The 24,191-nt window shown below is 44.2% G+C and overlaps 1 protein-coding gene across 3 annotated transcripts in view; it reads right to left on the bottom strand.

The window, feature by feature from the left end:
* cep78 (centrosomal protein 78) overlaps positions 1–24,191 on the bottom strand; it is a 93,973-nt gene that overhangs the window by 20,315 nt on the left and 49,467 nt on the right. For all 3 annotated transcript variants that reach the window (XM_067983117.1, XM_067983119.1, XM_067983118.1), the window contains exons 10-11: positions 6,458–6,587; positions 4,699–4,741 (exon numbers count right to left, since the gene is read on the bottom strand). In XM_067983117.1, the coding sequence (XP_067839218.1) occupies positions 4,699–4,741; positions 6,458–6,587 (173 nt within the window). The remainder of the gene's footprint in view (positions 1–4,698; positions 4,742–6,457; positions 6,588–24,191) is intronic.

Below are 24,191 nucleotides of genomic sequence, written 5' to 3'. Positions count from 1 at the left end.
AGTTAGACTTCCACTTTAAGAAATGTCATGTTACGGTACAGAGTATAAGAACATAAGAAATAGGAGCAGAAATAGGCCAGACTGCCCCGCCAATCAATCAGATCATGGCTGACCTTCAATCCTCAACTCCACTTTCCCGCCCAATCCCCATATCCCTTGATTCCCCTAGAGTCCAAAAATCTATCCATCTCAGCCTTGAATATATTCAATGACTCAGCATCCACAGCCCTCTGGGATAGAGAATTCCAAAGATTCACAACCCGCTGCGTGAAGAAATTCCTCCTCATCTCAGTCTTGAATGGCCGATCCTGTATCCTGCGACTATGCCCCCTAGATCTAGACACTCTAGCCAGGGGAAACAATCTCTCAGCATCTACACTATCAAGCCCCCTCATAATCTTATATGTTTCAATGAGATCACCTCTCATTCTTCCAAACTCCAGAGACTATAGGCCCATTCTACTCAGCCTCTCTTCATAGGTCAACCCTCTCATCACAGGAATTAATCTAGTGAACTTTTGTTGCATCACCTCCAAGACAAGTATATGTTTCATTATCTGAGGAGTTGCGAATGGAACTGAACACGTGCAATCATCAGCGAACATCCCCATTTCTGACCGTATGATGGAGGGAAGGTCATTGATGAAGCAGCTGAAGATGGTTGGGCCCAGGACACTGCCCTGAGGAACTCCTGCAGCAATGTCCTGGGGCTGAGATGATTGGCCTCCAACAACCACTACCGTCTTCCTTTGTGCTAGGTACGACTCCAGCCACTAGAGAGTTTTCCCCGATTCCTATTGACTTCAATTTTACTAGGGCTCCTTGTTGCCGCACTCGGTCAAATGCTGCCTTGATGTCAAGGGCAGTCACTCTCACCTCACCTCTGGAATTCAGCTCTTCTGTCCATGTTTGGACCAAGGCTGTAATGAGGTCTGGAGCCACGTGGTGCTTGCGGAACCCAAACTGAGCATTGGTGAGCAGGTTATTGGTCAATAAATGCCGCTTGATAGCATTGTCGACGACACCTTCCATCACTTTGCTGATGATTGAGAATAGACTGATGGGGCGGTAATTGGCCGGATTGGATTTGCTTTTTGTGTCTTCTGCTGTGAAGCCAGGTACAAAATATTTGTTTAACGCATCTGCCATTTATTTATTCCCCATTATAATTTCTCCTGTCTTAGCCTCCAAGGGATCAATATTTACTTTTGCTACTCTCTTCCTTTTTACATACTTGTAGAAGCTTTTACAATCCATTTTTATATTTCTTGCTAGTTTAATTTTTTGGTCGTCCTTTGTTGGTTTCAAAAACTCTCCCAATCCCCAGGCTTATTACTCTTCTTGGAAACATTGTAGGCCTCTTCTGTTAATCTAATACTCTCCTTAATTTCTTTAGCTAGCTATAGGTGGATCACTTTTCCCGTGGAGTTTTTATTTCTCAATGGAATGTATACTTGTTGAGAATATTGAAATATTTCTTTAAATATTTGTCATTGCTTTTCAACTATCAAACCGTTTAATTTAATTTCCCAATCTACCTTTGACTACTCACCCCTCATACCTATGTAATTGGCTTTATTTAAGTTTAAGACTCCAGTTTCGGACTTAAGTGCATCACTTTCAAACTCAAGTGAAATTCTATCATATTACGATCACTCTTCCCCTGAGGTTCTTTTTCTGAGAGTTTACTAATAGATAAGCACACAGTTCTCCTTACAACCTTAGCCAAATCCTCTCCAAACTGATGAAAATTCTCTCTCTGCTGGCTGTTAGCATCCAAGCTTGTAATTAAGGAATATTGATAGAACAGAGTATCTGGGTGGCTATACCTGACTCAAATTGCTTCATGCTGGATGCTCCTGCTACCAAGGCCAAATTTTACTGGATACAAGCTCAAAGCAAATTAGCAACTGCTGGAAATGCTGACAAGATGATGGATTATGTTTATCATTTTTATCATCTTCATTCAGATGATTAAGGTACAGACTTGATATGTAAAAGTGGAGCAGTTAAAGCTGGAGTTCCTTTGAGTATAGAGATTGCAAATGCAGTATACAAGGTTGGAAGAAGTACAAGTAAATCGCTGTCTCACCAGGAAGGACTGTTTAGGTCTCCCAATGGTGGTATGGGAGGAAGTGGCAGGTGTTGCATCTCCTACGCTTACATAGGAGGGTGCCGGGGAAGGAAAGCAGGTATTATGGATCATGGAGGAGTGGACCATGATATCACAGAGGGAACAGTCCCTTCTGAATGCTGAAAGGGGAGGGAAAGGGAAGATGTATTTGGTGGTGGGATTGGGTTCAAGGAGCTGTAAATGGTAGAGGATGATCAGTCAAATGTGGAGGCTGGTGGGGTGGAAGGTGAGGACAAGGAGGACACTATTTGGGTTCTGGGAGGAAGAAGGGGTGAGGGCACAAGTGCAGGAAATGGAATGGATACAGTCGAGGGCCCTGTCTATTATGGTTGAGGAGAATCTTAGCTATGGAAAAAGGAGGACATTTCAGAAACTCTGGTGTGGAATGTGACAACAACAAAAACAAGGTGCATTTATGTAGCGCCTTTAACTTAGTAAAACATCCCAAGGTGCTTCAAAGGAGCGTTATCAAACAAAATTTCACACCAAGCCATATAAGGAGATATTAGGACAGGTAACTAAAAGCTTGGTCAAAGAGGTAGGTTTTAAGGAGTGTCTTAAAGGAGGAGAGGTAAAGAGGCGCAGAGGTTTAGGGAGGGAATTCCAGAGCTTGGGGCTGAGGCAGCTGAAGCACGGCCGCCAATGGTGGAGCGATGAAAATCAGGGATGCACAAGAGGCCAGAATTGGAGGAGCACAGAGATCATGGAGGGTTGTAGGGCTGGAGGAGGTTACAGAGATAGGACGGGGCGAGGCCATGGAGGGATTTGAAAACAAGGATGCAAATTTTAAAATCAAGGCGTTGCCAAATCGGGAGCCAATGTAAGTCAGCTTGCACAGGGGTGATGGGTGAATGGGACTTGGTGATGGAGAAACTGAGAGAAGGAAATGGAGTCCTTACAAGAAGCAGGGTGGCAGGAAGTATAATCGAGGCAGTTATGGGGGTCAGTGGACTTGTAGTATCAGTGAACAGTTTATCCCCAGAGATGGAGATCAAGAAGTCAACAAAGGGAAGGGAAGAGTCGAGTCAGAAACAAACCAAGGCAAGGAACGAGTGGAAATTTGATGCAAAATTAATTACGAGAACAGAAAGCAGGACCGACACAGTCATCAATGTAACAAAACAAAAAGGTCAGGGAGGGACCCAAGGATGGCTGGAACCAAGAGTGTTCAACATACCCTACAAAAAGATAGGCATAGCTAGGACCCATTCAGAGTCCCATTGCAACATCTTTTATCTGGAGGAAGTGAGTGGAGTTAAAGGACAAGCTGTTCAAGCTAGAGCATCTCCAGCAATGGGCTTCTCTACCCTCCACTATTCCATTACCTCCAGAATTCTACAAAGATCAATCCTAGGCCACCTCCTCTTCCTTATCTGCATGTGCCCCTTGATGACTTCATTTGGAGACATGGGGTCAACTTCTACCTGTATGCTGATAACACCCAGTTCTACCTCTCCACGACCTGTCTCGATCCATCCACCGCCACTGTGCTGTACAGAGTCTTGGATGAGCTGCAATTCACTCCAGCTTAACACTGGAAATATCTATGCCATCATTTTCAATCCCTGTCACAAACTCCGTACCTTCACCACCGATTCTATTCCCCTCCCTGGCCACTGTCTCAGGCAGAACCAGACTGTTTGCAACCAAAGCGTCCTATTCAATCCTGAGCTGAACTTCTGACCCCATATCCTCTCCATTTCAAGGACCTCTTACTTCCACCTCCATAACATCACCCACCTCCCCCCATCTACCTCTGAAATAGTCATTCATGCCTTTATCACCTCCAGGCTGGCCTCACATCCTGCACCCTCCGTAAACCAGTTCATGCAAAACTCTGAAGCCCATATCCTATCCCGCATCAAGACCCACTCGCTCATCATCCCTGTACTCGCTGACCGACAATAGCTCCCAGTCCCCCTAAAGCCTCAAATTTAAAATTCTTGTTTTCACATCCCTTCATGGCCTTACCCCAACCTATTTCTGTAATTTCCTCCAGCCTTACAATACTCCCCCCCCCAACCCTCCGAGCTTTCCATTCCTCTGACTCTGGTCTGTTGTGAATCCCCTTCCTCCCTTTGCCCCACCATTGGCGGCCGAACCTTCAGATCTCTAGAACCCACGTTCTGAAATTCCTTCCCTAAACCGCTCCGCCTCGCCATCTCCCTCTCCGTTTAAGATCCTTCTTAAAACCCACCACTTTGGCTAAGCTTTTGGTCACCTCCAATATATCCTTATTTGGCTCTGCGTCCATTTTTCCTTGTGCCTCTGTCAAGAGCCTTGGGACTTTTTTCTACATTAAAGGCACTATATAAATCAAGGACTAGATTCTCAGACTGCTGATCATTGCCATCCAGCGGTCCTTTGTACATTATTTTACATGTGCAAAATATCAGTGTTATGATGAGAATATACATATTTCAGTGGCATCATGCATGAAAGTTGCAACACGTTGTTTGTTATGGTTAATTCTGTTGGTTTTGACAATCTGAATTTAAAATAATTGTTCAGGGCACAATAGGAAGTCAAGCAGCTTTACAATATACAATAGGTTGAGCCATTACCTGAACTTCCTTATTTTGAAGTTGTGAGCCTGGATGAATACCCCTGTTAACAAGAAAAAAAATAACTATCAATTACCAATCATGTAAGCAGATTGACAAACAAACCTACCTACCACACCAAATTTTCAGATTAATTATGTCAATAACAAATCATCCCCATCTCTCCCGAAGACACTAATGCTTGCTAGCTCTTCCAGCCACTGATACCATGCCAGCAGTACGTCCCCCAAGCAGTAATTTTTTATACATAAGCCCAGAGAGCAAACGTTAGCAGCCAACTCAGGTGTCAATAACCTCACAATTAAGCCCGATTCCATTCCCACCTGATGTCCAGAGGTGTGCACATTTCCAGGAGTAATTTGATAGCAATTGCCTCTCAAGCTGCTTTGGCTAACTTTAAATCCTTAAGTGTTACCCAAGCTGAGATCAGCGAACTAAGCACAGGCCAGGAACTGAGCCTGGGACCATTAAGTCTGTATATTTTAGTAGGACACTAGGTATTTCCTTTATCTGCAAGACCATTTTTTAAATATTTGAAAATAAATTATGTGACACAATTCTAAATTTATTGGCTTAATAATACTCAAACTTAAAGCATGAGCTTTAATACATATTTCTGACATAGTATTATGAATCACTTGTATCAAAGTAATTTTTTTTACATTATATACGAACAAGATTTACTATTAATGCTTCCATAACATGTCGCAGCTGGATGAAAAACTGTGATTGATATTACTGGGGGAGGGGAAAAGTGTGGGGAGATATTTTCTCTCGTAAGTTTAATAAAACTCCCTTAAGTCACCGTGGACACAGCAGAAGTCGGTAATTGTTAAATTACGTTTTTCTGAATTTTAATAAATGTAGCAAAAGAAATAAAACAGAGCTCAACAAGTTTATCCAGTAAGCAGCTGAGCCATATAGAAAGGAAAGTTCCAGATTCCCAGTCTATGCTGAATTTGCTTGAAGTTTGTGTGTGGATATCAGGTGAGGACAAGATAAGGCTCTCTATGCTGCACCTTGTGGTCAAACAGCCTTCCAACACTGATACATGAAAACTTGGGCGAGGTATTGAAGAGTGACAAGCATCAGTGGAATCATACCCTAGCAGGAAGTTAATGCCTTAAGAATAGGAGGGCATCTGAAAAGCTACCAAGAATAAAAAGCAACTGCAGTAAACATTCTTTAAATTTTGCTAACAAAACTACATACATAAAAACTGGTACAGCTTCAAGACAAAGAGCAGCTTCATGCCCGTGTACTAAATCACAGATAATGAACTGGGAAGACCGAAGTTATTGTTTTCAGTCCCCCACAAACTTCGTAATCTTGCCACTGATTCCATCTTCTTCCCTGGCCACTCTCTCAGGTTTAACCAGACTGCCTTCGTCACCTCCAGAATTGACTTTTCCAATGCTCTCCTGGCCGACCTCCATTTCTCCACCCTCGGTAAATTTCAACTCATTCAAAACTCTGCTGTCCATATTCTATCAGGCACCAAGCCCCACTCACCCATCACCCTTGTCCCCAGTGACCTACATTGGCTCCCAAAGGAGAAGAGAGAAAAAATTAGGAGGAAAATCAAATTTGCATGACAACTCAGCTCAGATCACACTTCAGCACTATCCATAGCCTAGCCACCACAAGGTAGCACTAACAGAGTCCATGGACATATCAACGGTCACCAGGGAATGCCACTGGGAGGATCCAAAATAAGGGAAAAAGTCAAGAAAATAAACTTTCAGAAAAAATAGGTTACCTGAATCGGTTAGCACGTGCAGCAGTACGCCATGGCACATACCCTTCTGCACCTGGTGGCAGTGGTTCAGGGATAAAATCTGAAGAAACAGGAGCACCCTTCTTACCATTCTCTGCAAATTTCCTTGTACCTAGACCGGCAGAATAGACATTTACTATTAATCCAACAAATCCAAGAAAAAACATATTATCCATCGAATTTTTTTTTGCACTTTAAATGTCTTCATTATCACATGCATTTATCGCATTATGATTTTGATATGGATTATTTTCCCCACATTGACTTGAATTATTTGCCTCCATTTATATATTCAACTAATATATAATTTCAAACCAAAAGAAACATATACTTTAAATTCATAAAATAATTAGTAGCAAATTATTTAAAGACTAATACTAGTTTGCAACATTTCTAGTTTCTTTTAAATTATGTTAATAAGCCTAATTTAAATTCATGAACAGGAATGTAATGGGCAAATCTTTTGTTGCTGGAATACTTCAATGCAGAGAAAAGTTTACTGTATGTGTTCAGCAATACCATCTAGTGGCCAAATATGTAATATATCTTGAGCTTAATAAAACGCTGTCCTTATTTTGGGGTACATTTACACTGTAAATTTAATGTTGGTGCGAAGCAATTTCCACTTCACATGAAGCCTAAACTGGCTGTGTAAATCGGGACTTCGGAGTGAAGCGGTGTGAGGCCCCTCTGGAGGGATGATGTGGAGATGCCGGTGATGGACTGGGGTGGACAAATGTAAGGAATCTTACACCACCAGGTTATAGTCCAACAGTTTTATTTGAAAATCACAAGCTTTCGGAGGCTTTTTCCTTCGTCAGGTGAGTGTGTGATTCCTTGAAGGTTACCGCATATATAGTCAGAGAACAATGCCTGGTGATTACAGATAATCTTTCCAACTGCCCCTTGTCAAGGCAATCAGACAGAGAGACAGTACATACAGGACGACTGAATATACAAACGGTCCGAACCCAAAGACAGAGAGAGAGAAACATCCGAAAGGAAGAGAAAGAGAGAGAATAACCAGTTGTATTAAAAACAGATAACTCTTTTTTCGCTGGTGGGGTTACGTGTAGCGTGACATGAACCCAAGATCCCGATTGAGGCCGTCCTCATGGGTGCAGAACTTGGCTATCAATTTCTGCTCGACGATTTTGCGTTGTCGTGTGTCTCGAAGGCCGCCTTGGAGAACACTTACTCGAAGATCGGTGGCTGAATGTCCTTGACTGCTAAAGTGTTCTCCGACTGGGAGGGAAACCTCCTGTCTGGCGATTGTTGCGCGGTGTCCGTTCATCCGTTGTCGCAGTGTCTGCATGGTCTCACCAATGTACCATGCTCCGGGGCATCCTTTCCTGCAACGTATGAGGTAGACAACGTTGGCCAAGTCACAGGAGTATGAACCATGTACCTGGTGGGTGGTGTCTTCTCGTGTGATGGTGGTATCTGTGTCGATGATCTGGCATATCTTGCAGAGGTTGCCGTGGCAGGGTTGTGTGGTGTCATGGACGCTGTTCTCCTGAAAGCTGGGTAATTTGCTGCGAATGATGGTCTGTTTGAGGTTGGGTGGCTGTTTGAAGGCGAGTAGTGGAGGCATGGGGATGGCCTTAGCGAGGTGTCCGTCGTCATCGATGACATGTTGAAGGCTGCGGAGAACATGGCGTAGTTTCTCCGCTCCGGGGAAGTACTGGACGACGAAGGGTATTCTGTTGGTTGCGTCCCGTGTTTGTCTTCTGAGGAGGTCTATGCGATTTTTCGCTGTGGCCCGTCGGAACTGTCGATCGACGAGTCGAGCGTCATATCCCGTTCTTACGAGGGCGTCTTTCAGCGTCTGTAGGTGTCCATCACGTTCCTCCTCGTCTGAGCAGATCCTGTGTATTCGCAGGGCCTGTCCACAGGGGATGGCCTCTTTGACGTGGTTAGGGTGGAAGCTGGAAAAGTGGAGCATCGTGAGGTTGTCCATGGGCTTGCGGTAGACCTCCTCAGAAGACAAACACGGGACGCAACCAACAGAGTACCCTTCGTCGTCCAGTACTTCCCCGGAGCAGAGAAACTACGCCATGTTCTCCGCAGCCTTCAACATGTCATCGATGACGATGAACACCTCGCTAAGGCCATCCCCATGCCTCCACTACTTGCCTTCAAACAGCCACCCAACCTCAAACAGACCATCGTTCGCAGCAAATTACCCAGCTTTCAGGAGAACAACGTCCACGACACCACACAACCCTGCCACGGCAACCTCTGCAAGACATGCCAGATCATCGACACAGATACCACCATCACACGAGAAGACACCACCCACCAGGTACATGGTTCATACTCCTGTGACTCGGCCAACGTTGTCTACCTCATATGTTGCAGGAAAGGATGCCCCGGAGCATGGTACATTGGTGAGACCATGCAGACACTGTGACAACGGATGAACGGACACCGCGCAACAATCGCCAGAGAGGAGGGTTCTCTCCCAGTCGGAGAACACTTCAGCAGTCAAGGACATTCAGCCACCGATCTTCGAGTAAGTGTTCTCCAAGGTGGCCTTCGAGACACACGACAACGCAAAATCGTCGAGCAGAAATTGATAGCCAAGTTCCGCACCCATGAGGACGGCCTCAACCGGGATCTTGGGTTCATGTCACGCTACACGTAACCCCACCAGCGAAAAGAGTTATCTGTTTTTAATACAACTGGTTATTCTATCTCTTTCTCTTCCTTTCGGATGTTTCTCTCTCTCTCTCTATCTTTGGGTTTGGACCGTTTGTATATTCAGTAGTCCTGTATGTACTGTCTCTCTGTCTGATTGCCTCGACAACGGGCAGTTGGAAAGATTATCTGTAATCACCAGGCATTGTTCTCTGACTATATACGCGGTAACCTTCAAGGAATCACACACTCACCTGACGAAGGAGAAAGCCTCCGAAAGCTTGTGATTTTCAAATAAAACTGTTGGACTATAACCTGGTGTTGTAAGATTCCTTACCTCTGGAGGGAGTCATCTCACACCATTTCAGTTTGACACCACATGGGAATGTAAATTCAGAGTGGTGAAAAACCTGGCTTATAAAGTGCTCATGGGAGTCCCTCTGGACACTTTGTAAACGTACCTGGCCATAGATTAAATATTTAGAGAGCAAGGGCTCTCACCTACCCATTCTCTGGACATTTAAATTTCTAACTATTGGGAAACCACGCTGCATAAGCGTGTATTGAGTCATATTCAGAGTTCGCTCTCAACCAGGACAATTACCAACCAGACAGGAGACAAACAAATAAAATGCAGCGAACAGTTTCAGAACAGTAGATGCAGTAGCAACCTGGATGAATGATAGCTCGTCATCTGAACCAGCTTGCTACTGTTGTGAGGGAGTGAGTTCACAGTTGGTCTATCTTAGATACTGTGCTGCAGTATAGTAAGGACATTGCTGTTCCAATAAGGGAGGGAAATTCACGAGTAAAAACCCAAGTTTTACCAAACAAAATGGATTGTTCCACAGGTAAATATAAAGTAATATTGCATTCAACTGTTACAACGCAATCAACAGTATTTGTTTGAAAAAAACACTGCCATTGCAACAATGATCATCAAAGACTGTTTTCTTACCACTACACTTCCATATAACTGCAGCATTAAAAGAAACAAACAAAATAATTTCAGTAATATTAAGCTTTGAAAAATATTAAGAGCACGCATCAGTTTACAGCCATTCATACACAAAGGACAATACTGGATGTATGAAAGGCAGTGCTGTTGATGAATGTACGTGACAAGAAGTGGAACTAAATCATCAATATAGCGTGCACGTTAATAATCTAGAGTAAAAGATTGGGCTTTCCATACAGACCAACAACTTCAGTTCATAGAGTTTTCATAAGTTTGTAGGTACACAATTTCGGAAATTGTAGTCCACAATCCAGGAAACACACAAAAGGTAACGACAAAATTAAAGTCTAAAGGAATTTATTTCCTAATGGTAAGAGATGTTTTCAAATTGATAATTGTGAAAATATGAATTTGTGCAAGATAAATGTTGAGTACCTTTTAATTCTGTATACTGTCTGAGAATCAAATGCTTACATTTTGTAGAGACATCACAAAGTGCATATTTTTTTCTGCATTGTTGCTCCTTCTGCCCTTTACAACAACTTGCATTTATATAACACTGTTAAAACTTCAAGGTGCTCCACAGAGAAGAAAAAGAACTGATACCAAGCCTTTTTTTAAAAAGGTTAGGAGAGGTGAATAAAAGGTTGGCCGAAGAGATGGGTTTTGAGAAGTCTATGAAAGACAGAGAGAGGGACTGAGAGGCAGGGGGTTTAAAGTGAGAACTGCAGAAAGCGAAGCTGAGATGGCGGATGGCTCTGCAACCAAAAGATGTAGGGAGAAGGCACACTAGATGCCACAGACAGAGGACTGGAGGGCACTGGAAGGAATGCAAGGCTGGAAAATATTGCAGAGCTAGGATGGAGTGATGCCACGCAGGGCATTTGTAAGATGTGGATTTTAAAGTCAGAAGAAGAAAAAGATACACCCTCAGCCAGACAGCCATCCATGATTGTATATGTACAAAACCAGAGACATATGGACAGTCCATTGCATTGTATACTTCCCCTTTTGTCCCAGTCACCCAGTACATAAGGCATCTTCCTTAGTTAAGAGGGCGATTTGTGGACCTAGTCTTAAGTTTCCTCCAATGCTGATCCTTAGCCAACACCTAGGCAGCAAGCGGGGCTGGGGGCAATTTGCCTCCAATATTTTGCTCTGTTAATGTGGGGAAATTATTTTACACCTCCTTAAAATGGCACAACTGAGATTGGGAACACTATATATATATTAAAAAAAAGTGTCCTATATTTTTGTGGCTACCGTGCCTTTGAGCCCATATTAATAGCATACTTTAAGTGACACAGTGGGTTCAAATCAACGATGTCAGTGCTGTGTATTCACTGAAGATTTTACATTTCAATGCAGATTATAGAGCTGATTTTGCAAATTCAGGAAAGTGGAGAAATAGCTAACTTGGAGCACAAAGCTAGCCAAAGTACACCAGGCAGAATGCCTGAAAATTTCCAATTTATTTGAATAATTAACATAAGCTCACAGCACAGCTTTCACCTTGTACCATTAGTTAGCCTAATGCAGGATGTGGGAAATTTGGCTAGCAATTCAAATTTAAAGGAATGTGCTTGATAAAACTTAAAAGGACATGCCCGCTTAAAAGTAAGTGGTCACATTTGGAGGCAAACTAAAGGCTCAAAATTGATTGTAAACATTTGTCAGCTTTCGTCAAGACTAAGGAGGTGGGGAGGAAGAAGTGCCAGGCAATAATGAAGCGAAAGGAAACACAAGGCGCCAGATTTTGCTGAATGATGCACGCCGTTATTAATGCGCAAATTGGCCAGCAACTTGTAGCAATGAAGAGATACCCCATGAATTGCGAATCACAAGTTGCTGGCCTGTTTACGCTGTTCCACCATTAGCTTCGCGAAAACAGCATCTGTTTAACCTGAAGTTGCTGCATTTGTACATTAATTGCCCATTAAACTTGCCACAGAAAGTTAAGTCTAGTAATTAACAGTGTAAGTACACTTTTAACGATGTGATAATTAATGACTCACCTCTCTTGCCCAGAAAGTGAGCAATTAAAAGTGTGGAGTCTCATTCCTTCAGGGAGATTTTTAAAGTGTCAAATTTTAAGTTTTTAAAATTTTTTTCTTACTTTTCCTTTCTGTATCTTTTTTATCTCTCTTAATCCAATTATTCTTTCCCTCTTTATTTCTCTTTCTGTACCTGATTTGGCATTTAATTCAACCTCCTTCTCAGTCCTTCCTCTGTTTATTTCTCAATCCTTTAATCCCAATGTTCACTAAGGTCCCAGATGCCCTCTTGCCCTCGTTGCGCCGTTATCAGCTCTCAATTCCAACAACTTTCTGGGCAAAAAATTTAAAAACCTAAATGTGCACGAACAAGTATACCTAATGGGGCACGCTGCGAAATACCCCACTCCAATAAAATCCGGCCCAATGTGAAGCCACCAAATGTAGTTTGTGGGCAAGTGATAGAGATGCACAGTGCCATTCCCTTATTGGATCACTAAAAGTGGATGTTCTGCTGCAAGAGTTGCATTGTTTGGCACTCCAGGCATCTTCCCCAGAGGACAGCGGCATGCCTGTCAGGAAGTGGCTGCAAGGCTCAGTGCTTTGGATAGTGCATGGATGCCATCTACAATGTTTGGCACATGGGTATTCTGTGCCCTGTTGACCTGATGCTTCCTTTCTATTGGGAAAATGATGAACATGCCCCTTGCAAAAAAGGCCTCTGTTATTTGTTTGATGAATCTGTTGATTGGCGACTGACTCATTTGGCATACGTCGCTAGCACTGGCTTGGAAGGGTCTCGTGCCTCAGAAGTTTAATGCAGCAGTCACTTTCACACCCTTGGGAAGTGCCGCCTCTGTTGGAAAACTTGTAAGTTGGTCTCCAGGAGATGGTACAGCTATGAGGCACTGAAGACAGGCCTCTCCGACATGCCCAGGAAGGACTATCTGGGCAAACAAATCTGTGTCGCTCGGTAAGGACAGGTGGGTACATAATCCATGAAATACAGTTGCAGCTACCTTTCTTTGACACCATTAGAACCCCTAAAAGACTTCCTATTTTGGCTACTTTGTTCACTGCAAGTGAAATAGCAGCTGGAAACATGACTGCTGTAATGAAATAGAGCTGTCAATAAAAGTCTTGTCATGCAAGAAAAATCAAGCCTAAACTGCAACAAACATTAATACACAAAAGCTTCCAAATCTGGTGTGGAAGTCATTTAAATAATACTGGTGGGTATAGTGAGGTTCGCACTGGTTACCAGTCCACCCTCCAAAAAAATGTCTTCACTACAAAACATGGCATATAGTGCACTAGTCACATTGGCCTGTTTAGTTGTTCAAGCTGCTATTTACCTTTTTTTCTTTTGGGAAGGTAAATTGGAGTCCATTTTTATCTTCCGTATACATCGGGCAGGCAGTGGGCTGAGTGAGCACAACGCGCACCTGATGTCACCAACCAGAGGCCCGAACCATGAGTGGTGCCTCATTTGCATTCAACTGGCGAGCTGTTAGTTGATTCCGAGCACTGATAAGCAGCTCGCTCTTTTGGGGATTAGGTGATTGGGGGGAAGAGATCTGGCAGACCATCCTCATAACACAAGCTCGCAGCAAGGGATTATTTGGGGTGGGGGGAGGGCAGAACCAATTGGAAGGGGCGAGGGGGAAAGAGAGGAAAATTAGAACAAGGGCACAGGGAGAGCAATTATGCTCATCCTGTCGTCCAAAAAGTGTTATAAAAATTATTTTTATATTGTTCCCAGGGCTGCCTCCATCAATCCCTTTAAGGGACGCCTGTTCTGGCCATTTCTCTCTCTGAAGCAACTTCAGTAAAACAGAGTACTTGGTCGTTATCTCATTGCTCTTTATGGAAACTTGCTGTGAAGTTGGCTGCTACATTTCCGTACATTACAACAGTGACCAAACTTCAAAAGTAATTAATTGACTGTGAAGCGCTTTGGGACATCCTGAGGTTGTGAAAGACACTATGGCCTAAATTTTAACCCAGAAGAATGGATGGGTTGGGAGCGGGGGCAGTAAAAATTATAAAAGTTTGGAGCGGGAACCCGCCGAATAACGTGTTTCACCCAGACCATCTGGGTGCACACGCGCATTTCAGAAACCCAGAAGTCCCAGCGGCTTTACATTTAAAGGGGCGATTAAGATAGTTGAAGTAGTTCACTGAATTAAATTTTTGTGGATTGAGACAGACAAACGATTTTAACTCTACCTGAACATGTCTCCAGTGGCCTCTGAAACACGCCATGGAAACGGAGGCAAGTTGCAGCCGGCAGCCATTTGGACCTTTAAACCAGGGATTGACATGTGAATAAAAGGTGAGTTTTTGCGGCAGGGCAATCAGTTCTCTGAGACAAACCTTTTGCTGGGAGTTCTTTGTGTTTAGACTGTTTCTTTGTTCACACTCAGAATTCTTGTGTTCACACGTATTTACCTACATTTTGGACCCCCTCAAACTGACACCATCAGGATGGGGAGTACAATGGATGTATTCAGCGGTACATCTGAGGAGGAGGCATATCAGCATCCGTGGCAGGCATGGCATACAGTTCCAGGAGTTGCAGCTCCACAAGGCAGAGGTGTGCCACAAGGACCTGCAGAAGAGCAGAGAGAGGAAGAACGGTGGGGCTGTGTCGCAACAGGAACTAGCCTCTATAGACAGAGGCTGAGCTTCCTGGACTTTTCTGAGCGGTAGTGCCTACGAAGGCTCCGATTGAGTCGCCAGGTGGTCGCAGACCTGTCATGCAGAGCTGCTCCCGATGGGCCTGGTGGGCACGTATTGCCCGTCGCAGTTGAAGTCACCACTGCCCTCAACTTCTTCATCTCCGGATCCTTCCAGGGCGCCACCGGTGACATCACCAGGATCTCTCAGTCGTCTGCACATAAGTGTATAAGGTCACAGATGGCTTGTTTGCCAGGGCATCCCACTACATCAACTTCCCCTGCCACGACATCGGCCAGACTGAGAGGTCAGTGGGTTTCCACTCTCTGGCTGGCTTTCCACGGTGCAGGGCGCAATTGATTGCACACATATAGCAACTAGTGCACCTCCACATGAGCCAGGAATGTTCATCAACCAAAAATGATACCACTCTATCAATGCGCAGCTGGTCTGCCATGATTCCTTCCTTCTGCACAAATCCAACATCCTGGCCCTCTTCCACGCACAAAACAGAGTAAAGGACTGGTTCCTTGGAGACAAGGGATACCCCCTGCAGACCTGACTCATGACACCTCTGAGAAACCCCACCAGCGAGGCACAGCAGCGGTACAATGACGGTCACATCACATAGGAACAGGAGTAGACCATTCAGCCCCTCGTGCCTGCTCCGCCATTTGATAAGATCATGGCTGATCTGTGATCTAACTCCATATACCCGCCTTTGGCCCATATCCCTTAATAACTTTGGTTGCCAAAAAGCTATCTATCTCACATTTAAATTTAGCAATTGAGCTAGTATCAATTGCCGTTTGCGGAAGAGTTCCAAACTGCTACCACCCTTTGTGCGTAGAAATGTTTTCTAATCTCGCTCCTGAAAGGTCTGGCTCTAATTTTTAGACTGTGCCCCCTACTCCTAGAATCCCCAACCAGCGGAAATAGTTTCTCTCTATCCATGTTATCCATTCCCCTTAATATCTTATAAACTTCGATCAGATCTCCCCATAACCTTCGAAACTCCAGAGGATACAACCCCAATTTGTGTAATCTCTCCTCGTAACTTAACCCTTGAAGTCCGGGTATCATTCTAGTAAACCCACGCTGCACTCCCTCCAAGGCCAATATGTCCTTCCGAAGGTGCGGTGCCCAGAACTGCTCACAGTACCCCAGGTGCGGTCTAACCAGGGTTTTGTATAGCTGCAGCATAACGTCTGCCCAGGTCTGTCACTGAACAAGCCATAGGAATGCTGAAGATGCGCTTCAGGTGCCTGGATCGATCTGGGGGAGCCCTGCAATACTCACCGGCGAGGGTTTGTAGAATAATAGTCGTATGTTGCGTCCTGCTCAACAGAGAGGATTACCGGTAGGTGAGGTCCCATGCACTCAAGAAGCAGTCGCACCTGCCATCAACATTGAAGATGAGGAGGAGGAGGAGGAGGAGGATGGGCGAACCATCAGCAGGGCAGCGTCTCACCTGGCTGCTTGTCATGCCAGGAAGTCAGTCACTCATATTTGATAGGCTCTCATAGGGAAATCTGCAAAGTGACTATCGTCAAATAATCAGACCACCTGGAATGACCAACACCACCAACCCCCAGGTTGCACAAGGTCTGCAACTACACATACATCCATTGTAAACGCACCCAACGGGTGGTATCAAGTCTCGCCGTTCATGATGAAGCACATGAATGGGCGCTTTCACAAAAGGAACTCAAGAATGGGCAAGACGTGACAGTGAGAATCATAACGTTTAACGTGAATTTCACAAAAACTAAATATAAATGAAAAACATGACAGTCTGTCAGCCACCCTTGTGCATACCGTTGGTGATTACAAAACCTAGCGCCCTTCCTCTTCCTAGCGCATCTCCTGTGGCTGCAGCGGAGGTAGTGGCAGGTTGCTCAGATTCACGCCCAGTCTGCTTAGATGCTTTTGGCCAACAACTTCTGGGTTTTGGAACCTGTGAGGGCCCCTCCAGTGACTGCTCCACCTGCACCTGTGCAGGGGCAGTCTCGGCCATCTGGAGAGGAGGCAGCATTGCGGTGGGGGGGGGGGGGGGGGGTGTGGCGGGGGGAGCATCGGGTGAGACATGGGAGCACTTTGAGTGCCGTCCTTACTTCCATGTCCCCTTTCGCCATCATCCCTCTCCTGGGCCATGGCCACATCACTCCTGCCATTCTGCTGGACAACAGCTTGGAGCAGATCTGCGACGTGTCCTAAGGCCACAGCTGAAGTACCTGTATGCCTGTTTAAGGCGGCAGACATGTTCGCATCCAGAGCTGGCACGGCCGTTGCCAGTTCCTGAATGGACTCATTTGTGAGCCATGCTCGAAGCTCAATGGAGGCTGCCATTCCCTCCATCGCAGGCATTCCCGCACTTAACTGTGCCAAGACTTCCCGCACGTCTCAAAAGTGCGTCTATATCTCTATCATTCTCCTTTTCAAGGATGGCCCCCGGGGTTCAGCATCTTTGTCAAGCTGAGCAGAGCTTGGAGAGGAGTGCACCCACCGACGCAGACTTTCCAATGCTGCCCCTGCCACCTGTGTCCACGCGTGCTCACTTGTGTGTGCTGATTCACCAGGCGACAACCCAACTACCTCTCTAATAGGATCCTCCGAGGTGTGAGTATCTGCGCTGGTGCATGGCTCACTAAGGTGTGATGGTGCGCCCTCAGAGGCAGGGAGCTCCTCTGAGGAATCGCCCTCGTCTTCAGTCCGTGACGCCTCTGGAAGAGAACATTCAGCAATATTAAGAATCATCTCAGAAGTGATGTTGCGATGAGCATACTGAAATGTGAAACAGGTCAATCATTGATAACATCAATCTATGTTGTGTGTGGGGGATGTTAAAGTTCTGTCACCAACGTTTGCGGGGTGCCAGTCTCTGTATCCCCGGCGCCCAGGCATTCCACCATACAGCTTATCTCTCCAAGGCCTCCTCCTCCGCCTCTGTGAGGGCCACTATTTGTCGAGGCCCCCCCTCCAATCCTCGCCTTCTTCCTTGCATTTTGCGCTCTCTTCTACAAGGGGAGAAAATACAGATGTGTGAGTGAGTCGGGTGACATGGTCACCCGATGGATACATTGTTTTGGGTCAGGATGACAATGAAGCAGATGCATCAAAGGGTGACTATCAGATAGATTGATCACACTGCATCAGGATTGGGGTTAGTGGGAGAGGTGGATGAAGAAGTGCACAGAAAGTGAAGGCAACTTGAGACTGAGCCTTAAGTGGGTATGAGGAATGATGTGATAGAGTAGGCTTCGCAGGGCAGTGTGAGGGGGGGCGGAGGGTAAATGTTCACTATAGAATGCAGGTGAATCAGTAACTGTACTCACTCTTCCTGACCTGGTTAGGTCATTAAATCACTTCCTGAAATGCAGCCACGACCGGGATACCGTGCTCCTGCTGCTTACTCGGTCTGCCACCTCCAGCCACGCCTTCTTTGTGGCAGAACCAGGTTTCTTCCTCCTGTCCAGTGGCTATAGCACCTCCCTCCTGTTTCTGACAGTGCCCAGTAGTGTCTCCAGGGCAGCATCTGAGAACCTGGGTGCAGGCTTTGCTCTAGGATGTTCCATACTCATTTTTCCTCCTTTCTCTTTCAAAATGCATTGTTGGAGTGGCCCTTTAAATAATAGGCATTAAACATGTCATGCGGGTGCGCAGTTCACGAAAGCTGGAAGTTCAGTTAAGTGGCTTCAATTGAGTCGTGATCGCAAATTTTTTTTCCAGGTTTCCAATTTGCTTATTGAACCCCTGCTGAGGACCAGCCTCATTGTTAAAATTTAGGCCTCTATAAATCCAAGTTCTTTTCTCTTTTTCAGGAAAATCCTGATCATGGGCAGATAATGTTTGCTCTATCAGAGTTTGGTAGTCCTTTACAGCTGAAACGTGGTCCTTAATATTGAATCTCGTCAGAAAAAGTGTCTTCTTGGTGAAATTCATCATACACGATAACAGTCGGCTTACTGAAAGTGATGAGAGATGTTTTTTCACCTCAGCCATGCTAAATTGCATACAAGAATACTAAGCTACTGTGACCATGGTGCAACTTGCTCAAGTGGCCTCAAAAACCAAGACCGCTTTCTTCTATCTACGAAACATCATTCACCTCTGCCCCTACTTTTCCCCCACTGTTGCCAAAATCCTAAACCACACCTTGTCATCTTGACGCTCTTAAATTCCTGCACAGCTTCAAGCCATCCTCTCCTCCAACAACATGCCTTCATGCACAGCCTATGCTTCTTCAACAGAGATTTACTCCTCAATCCCTGCTTCTTGTGCCCCACCATCAAGAGCTGCTCTTTCAGTCACTATGTCCCTTCCTTCTGAAACTCACTTCTTGACCAGCTCTACTGTATTATTTTCCTCCCTGCTTTAAAAAAACCTTGTAAAATCCTATTCTTCTGCATTTTCAACCCTAACCTTTCAATTTCTCATCTCTGTCCTGCAAGGTATCCCTTTCTATATATATAGAATCATAGAATAATCGAGGGCATGGCTGAGGTACTAAACGAATACTTCACATCGGTTTTCACTACAGAACAGGATGCTGCCATTGTAGCAGTAAAGGAGGAGGGAGTAGCGATAAAAACAGAAAATGCTGGAAAAGCTCAGCAAGTGAGGCAGCATCCGTGGAGAAAGAAACAGTTAATGTTTCAGGTCGAAGACCTTTCATCAGAACTGGAAGATGTTAAAGAGTTAAGTTTTTAAGCAAGTACCGAGCCAGGGAAAGGTGGGGAGGGAGGGGAGAAAAGATCAAAAGGGAAGGTCTGTGATAGGGTAGAGGGCAAGAGTGATTAAATGACAAAAAAGGGAAATCTCAGATGCTGCCTCACATGCTGAGCTTTTCCCACATTTTCTGTTTTTATTTCAGATTTCCAGCATCCGCAGTATTTTGCTTTTGAGGTAGTAGCGATTGGATAGGATAAAAATAGAGGTACTTAAAAGATTGGCAGTACTCAAAGTAGAAAAGTCATCCGGTCCTGATGGGATGCATTCTAAGGGTGGAAATTGGAGGCGGAGGCTCTGGCCACAATTTTCCAATCCTCCTTAGTTATGGGGACTGTGCCAGAGGACTGGAGGATTGCAAATGTTACACCCCTGTTCAATAAAGGGGAGAGGGATAAACCCGACAATTACAGGCCAGTCAGCCTAACGTCGTGGTGGGGAAACTTTTAGAGACAATAATCCAGGACAAAATTAATTGGCACATGGAAAAGTATGGGCTAATAAATGAAAGTCAGCATGGATTTGTTAAAGGAAAAACGTGTTTGGCTAACTTACATAAGAACATAAGAAATAGGAGCAAGAGTAGGCCAATCGGCCCCTCGAGCCTGCTCCGCCATTCAATAAGATCATGGATGATCTGATCCTAACCTCAAATCTAAATTCATGTCCAATTTCCTGCCCGCTCCCCGTAACCCCTAATTCCCTTTACTTCTAGGAAACTGTCTATTTCTGTTTTAAATTTATTTAATGATGTAGCATCCACAGCTTCCTGGGGCAGCAAATTCCACAGACCTACTAGAGTGAAGAAGTTTCTCCTCATCTCAGTTTTGAAAGAACAGCCCCTCATTCTAAGATTATGCCCCCTAGTTCTAGTTTCACCCATCCTTGGGAACATCCTTACCGCATCCACCCGATCAACCCCTTCACAATCTTATATTTCTCAATAAGATCGCCTCTCATTCTTTTGAACTCCAATGAATAGAGTCCCAATCTACTCAACCTCTCCTCATATGTCCACCCCCTCATCCCCGGGATTAACCGAGTGAACCTTCTTTGTACTGCCTCGAGAGCAAGTATGTCTTTTCTTAAGTATGGAGACCAAAACTGTATGCAGTATTCCAGGTGTGGTCTCACCAATACCTTATATAACTGCAGCAATACCTCCCTGTTTTTATATTCTATCCCCCTAGCAATAAAAGCCAACATTCCGTTGGCCTTCTTGATCATCTGCTGCACCTGCATACTAACTTTTTGATTTTCTTGCACTAGGACCCCCAGATCCCTTTGTACTGCAGTACTTTCCAGTTTCTCGCCATTAAGATAATAACTTGCTCTCTGATTTTTCCTGCCAAAGTGCATAACCTCACATTTTCCAATATTGTATTGCATCTGCCAAATCTCCGCCCACTCACCCAGCCTGTCTATATCCCCTTGTAGGTTTTTATGTCCTCCTCACTCTCTACTTTCCCTCCCATCTTTGTATCATCTGCAAACTTTGATATGTTACACTCGGTCCCCTCCTCCAAATCGTTAATATAGATTGTAAAGAGTTGGGGACCCAGCACCGACCCCTGCGGAACACCACTGGCTACTGGTTGCCAGTCCGAGAATGAACCATTTATCCCAACTCTCTGCTTCCTGTTAGATAACCAATCCTCCACCCATGCCAGAATATTACCCCCAATCCAGTGATTCTTTATCTTGAGCAATAATCTTTTATGTGGCACCTTGTCGAATGCCTTCTGGAAGTCTAAATACCCTACGTCCACTGGTTCCCCTTTATCCACCCTGTACGTTATATCCTCAAAGAACTCAAGCAAATTTGTCAGACATGACTTCCCCTTCGTAAAGCCATGCTGACTTTGTCCTATTAAATTATGTTTATCCAAATGTTCTGCTACTGTCTCCTTAATAATAGACTCCAAAATTTTACCCACCACAGATGTTAGGCTAACTGGTCTATAATTTCCAGCCTTCTGCCTACTACCCTTTTTAAATAAGGGTGTTACATTAGCAAGGGTGTTACTTGATTGAGTTCTTTGATGATGTAACAGAGAAGGTTGATGAGGATAGTACGATTGATGTTGTCTATATGGACTTTCAAAAGACATCTGATAAAGTATCAGATAATAAACTTGTTAGCAAAATTAAAGCCCATGGGATTAAATGGACAGTGGCAGCATGGACACAAAATTGGCGAGGGGACAGTAAGCAGAGAGTAGTCGTGAAAGGTTGTTTTTCAGACCGGAGGGTAGTATACAGTGGTGTTCCCCCAGAGGTCAGTATTAGAACCAGAGTCAATAGTAATTTTCAAAAGGGAATTTCTCTGAAGGGAAAAAAAATTACGGGGCTATAGGGAAAGATCAGGGGAATGGGACTTATTGGATAGCTCTTTCAAAGAGCCTGCACAGGCACAGTGGTCCAAATGGCCTCCTCCTGTGCTATAGCTACCATGATTCTATGATACAGCACAGGAGGAGGCCATTCGGCCCATTGCATCTATGCCGGCTTTTTGAAAGAGCTATCCAATTAGTCCCACTCCCCTGTTCTTCTCACATAGCCCTGAAAATTTTTCCCCTTCAAGTATTTATCCAATTTCCTTTTGAAAGTTATTTTTGAATCTGCTTCCAACACCGTTTCAGGCAGTGCATTCCAGATCATAACAATTCGCTGCGTAATTTTTTTTTCCCTCATGTCACCTCTGGTTCTTTTGCAAATTACCTTAGATCTGGTCACTAACCCCTCTGCCACTGGAAACAGTTTCTCTTTACTTACTCGATCAAAACCCTCCATAATTTTGAACATCTCTGTCAAATCTCCCTTTAACCTTCTCTGCTCTAAGGAGAACAATCCCAGTTTCTCCAGTCTCTCCACATAACTGAAGTCTTTCATCCCTGGTACCATTCTATAAAATCTCCTCTCCACCCTGAGGCCTAAAGTGTGCTGCCCAGAATTGGCCACAATACTCCAGCTGTGGTCTAACCAGTGTTTTGTAAAGGTTTAGCATAACTCTGTTGCTTTTGTACTCTATGCCTCGATTTATAAAGCCAAGGATCCCGTATGCCTTTTTAACAGCCTTTTCAACTTGTCCTGCTACCAAAGACTATTGCCCCTTCTTATTCTTTCTACCAAAATGAATCACTTCACACTTCTCTGCATTAAATTTCACCTGCCATGTGTCTGCCCATTTCACAAGCCTATGTCCTCCTGAAGTCTATTGTCATCCTCCTCGCTGTTACTACATTTCCGAGTTTCATGTCACATATGCAGATACATTCACACACAAATATATTTATATACACAGACATATATGCTCAATATATATTTATATACACATAGATAGATATACACTATACATACATATACATTTATAGGCGTCAGTCATGGCTCAGTGGTAGCACTCTCATCTGAGTCAAAAGGTCGTGGGTTCAAGTCCCACTCCAGAAACGTGATTACAAAATCTAGTACGACGCTCCAGTGCAGTACTAAGGGAGTGCTGCACTGGAGCGTCGTACTAGATTTTGTAATCGGTGGTGCTGTCTTTTGGGTGAGATGTTAAACCGAGGCCACATTTTCCCTCTCAGGTGGACATAATAGATTCAAGGGCACTATTTTGAAGAAGAGCAGAAGAGTTCTTCCCAGTGTCCTGGCCAATATTAATCCCTCAACCAACACCTAAAAGCAGATCATTGAAGGTTATGCTGATAGGGTTAGATGAAGAGGGGTGGGAGGTGGCTCGTGTGGAGCATAAACATCGGCACAAACCTGTTGGGCCAAATGGCCTGTTTCTGTGCTGTAAATTCTATGTAATTCTATATAATATCATATTGCTGTTTGTGGGACTTTGCTGTGCGCAAATTGACTGTCGTGTTTCCTACATTAGAGCAGTGACTACACTTCAAAAGTACTACATTGTCTCTAAAGTGCTTTGGGACATCCTGAGGGTCGTGAAAGGCACTACAGAAATGCAAGACTATATATTATATCTATATACACGAATATATATTATATATATATATGAGAGAGAGCATGTTTTGGGCACCCCGTTATAGAATGGATATTGGAGCTGTGGAGAAGGTGTGAAGTACATTTCCTGGAATGATACCAGGAATGAGAGGTAAGGAACTTGAAATATTAGGATAGTGTTCACTGGAGCAAATAGGGTTAAGGGGGGATTTAGTATAAATGTTCAAAGTTTTGAAAGGGTTTGAAGGAATAAACAGTGAAAGAGCATTTGAACTGTTCAGGGAAAGGTGCATACATTTAGGATTAGTACTGAAAGCATAAAAGTAGAGGTCTGAAGAAATTTTCCACAAAGAATACAGAATGCTTTACTACAATGAGCAATGGTAGCCAAGTCAATCATAGCGTTTAAGATGGCACTGGATAAATATTTGAAAGGAAAAATACTAAAGGGTATTGGGAGAATTGTATTTACAGCAAATAGCTCCAATGAGAAGCTAGCACTAGTACAGAACTGGTGGACCAAATGGCCTCCACGTATGCTGAAATTTCTACAATTCTATTAAACTTGCAGAAATACAAGTTTTTTTTAATGGGACAGAGCATTCCTTAATGCACAAATTACGAAGCATTTTTAGCACGGTATTGTAAGCTTGGACTTGACAATTTAATCAACTAACAACAATGCACTCTCATTATGTATATGTTAATATTCAACATTGACAATAAAAATCCCTTCGGTAAAATACTCTCC

The sequence above is a fragment of the Heptranchias perlo genome, chromosome 4 (genome assembly GCF_035084215.1).
Source record: "Heptranchias perlo isolate sHepPer1 chromosome 4, sHepPer1.hap1, whole genome shotgun sequence".
Taxonomy (NCBI): Eukaryota; Metazoa; Chordata; class Chondrichthyes; order Hexanchiformes; family Hexanchidae; genus Heptranchias; species Heptranchias perlo.
Note: the sequence above shows the minus strand (reverse complement) of the source record. Positions and strands in the feature narration are given on the sequence as shown.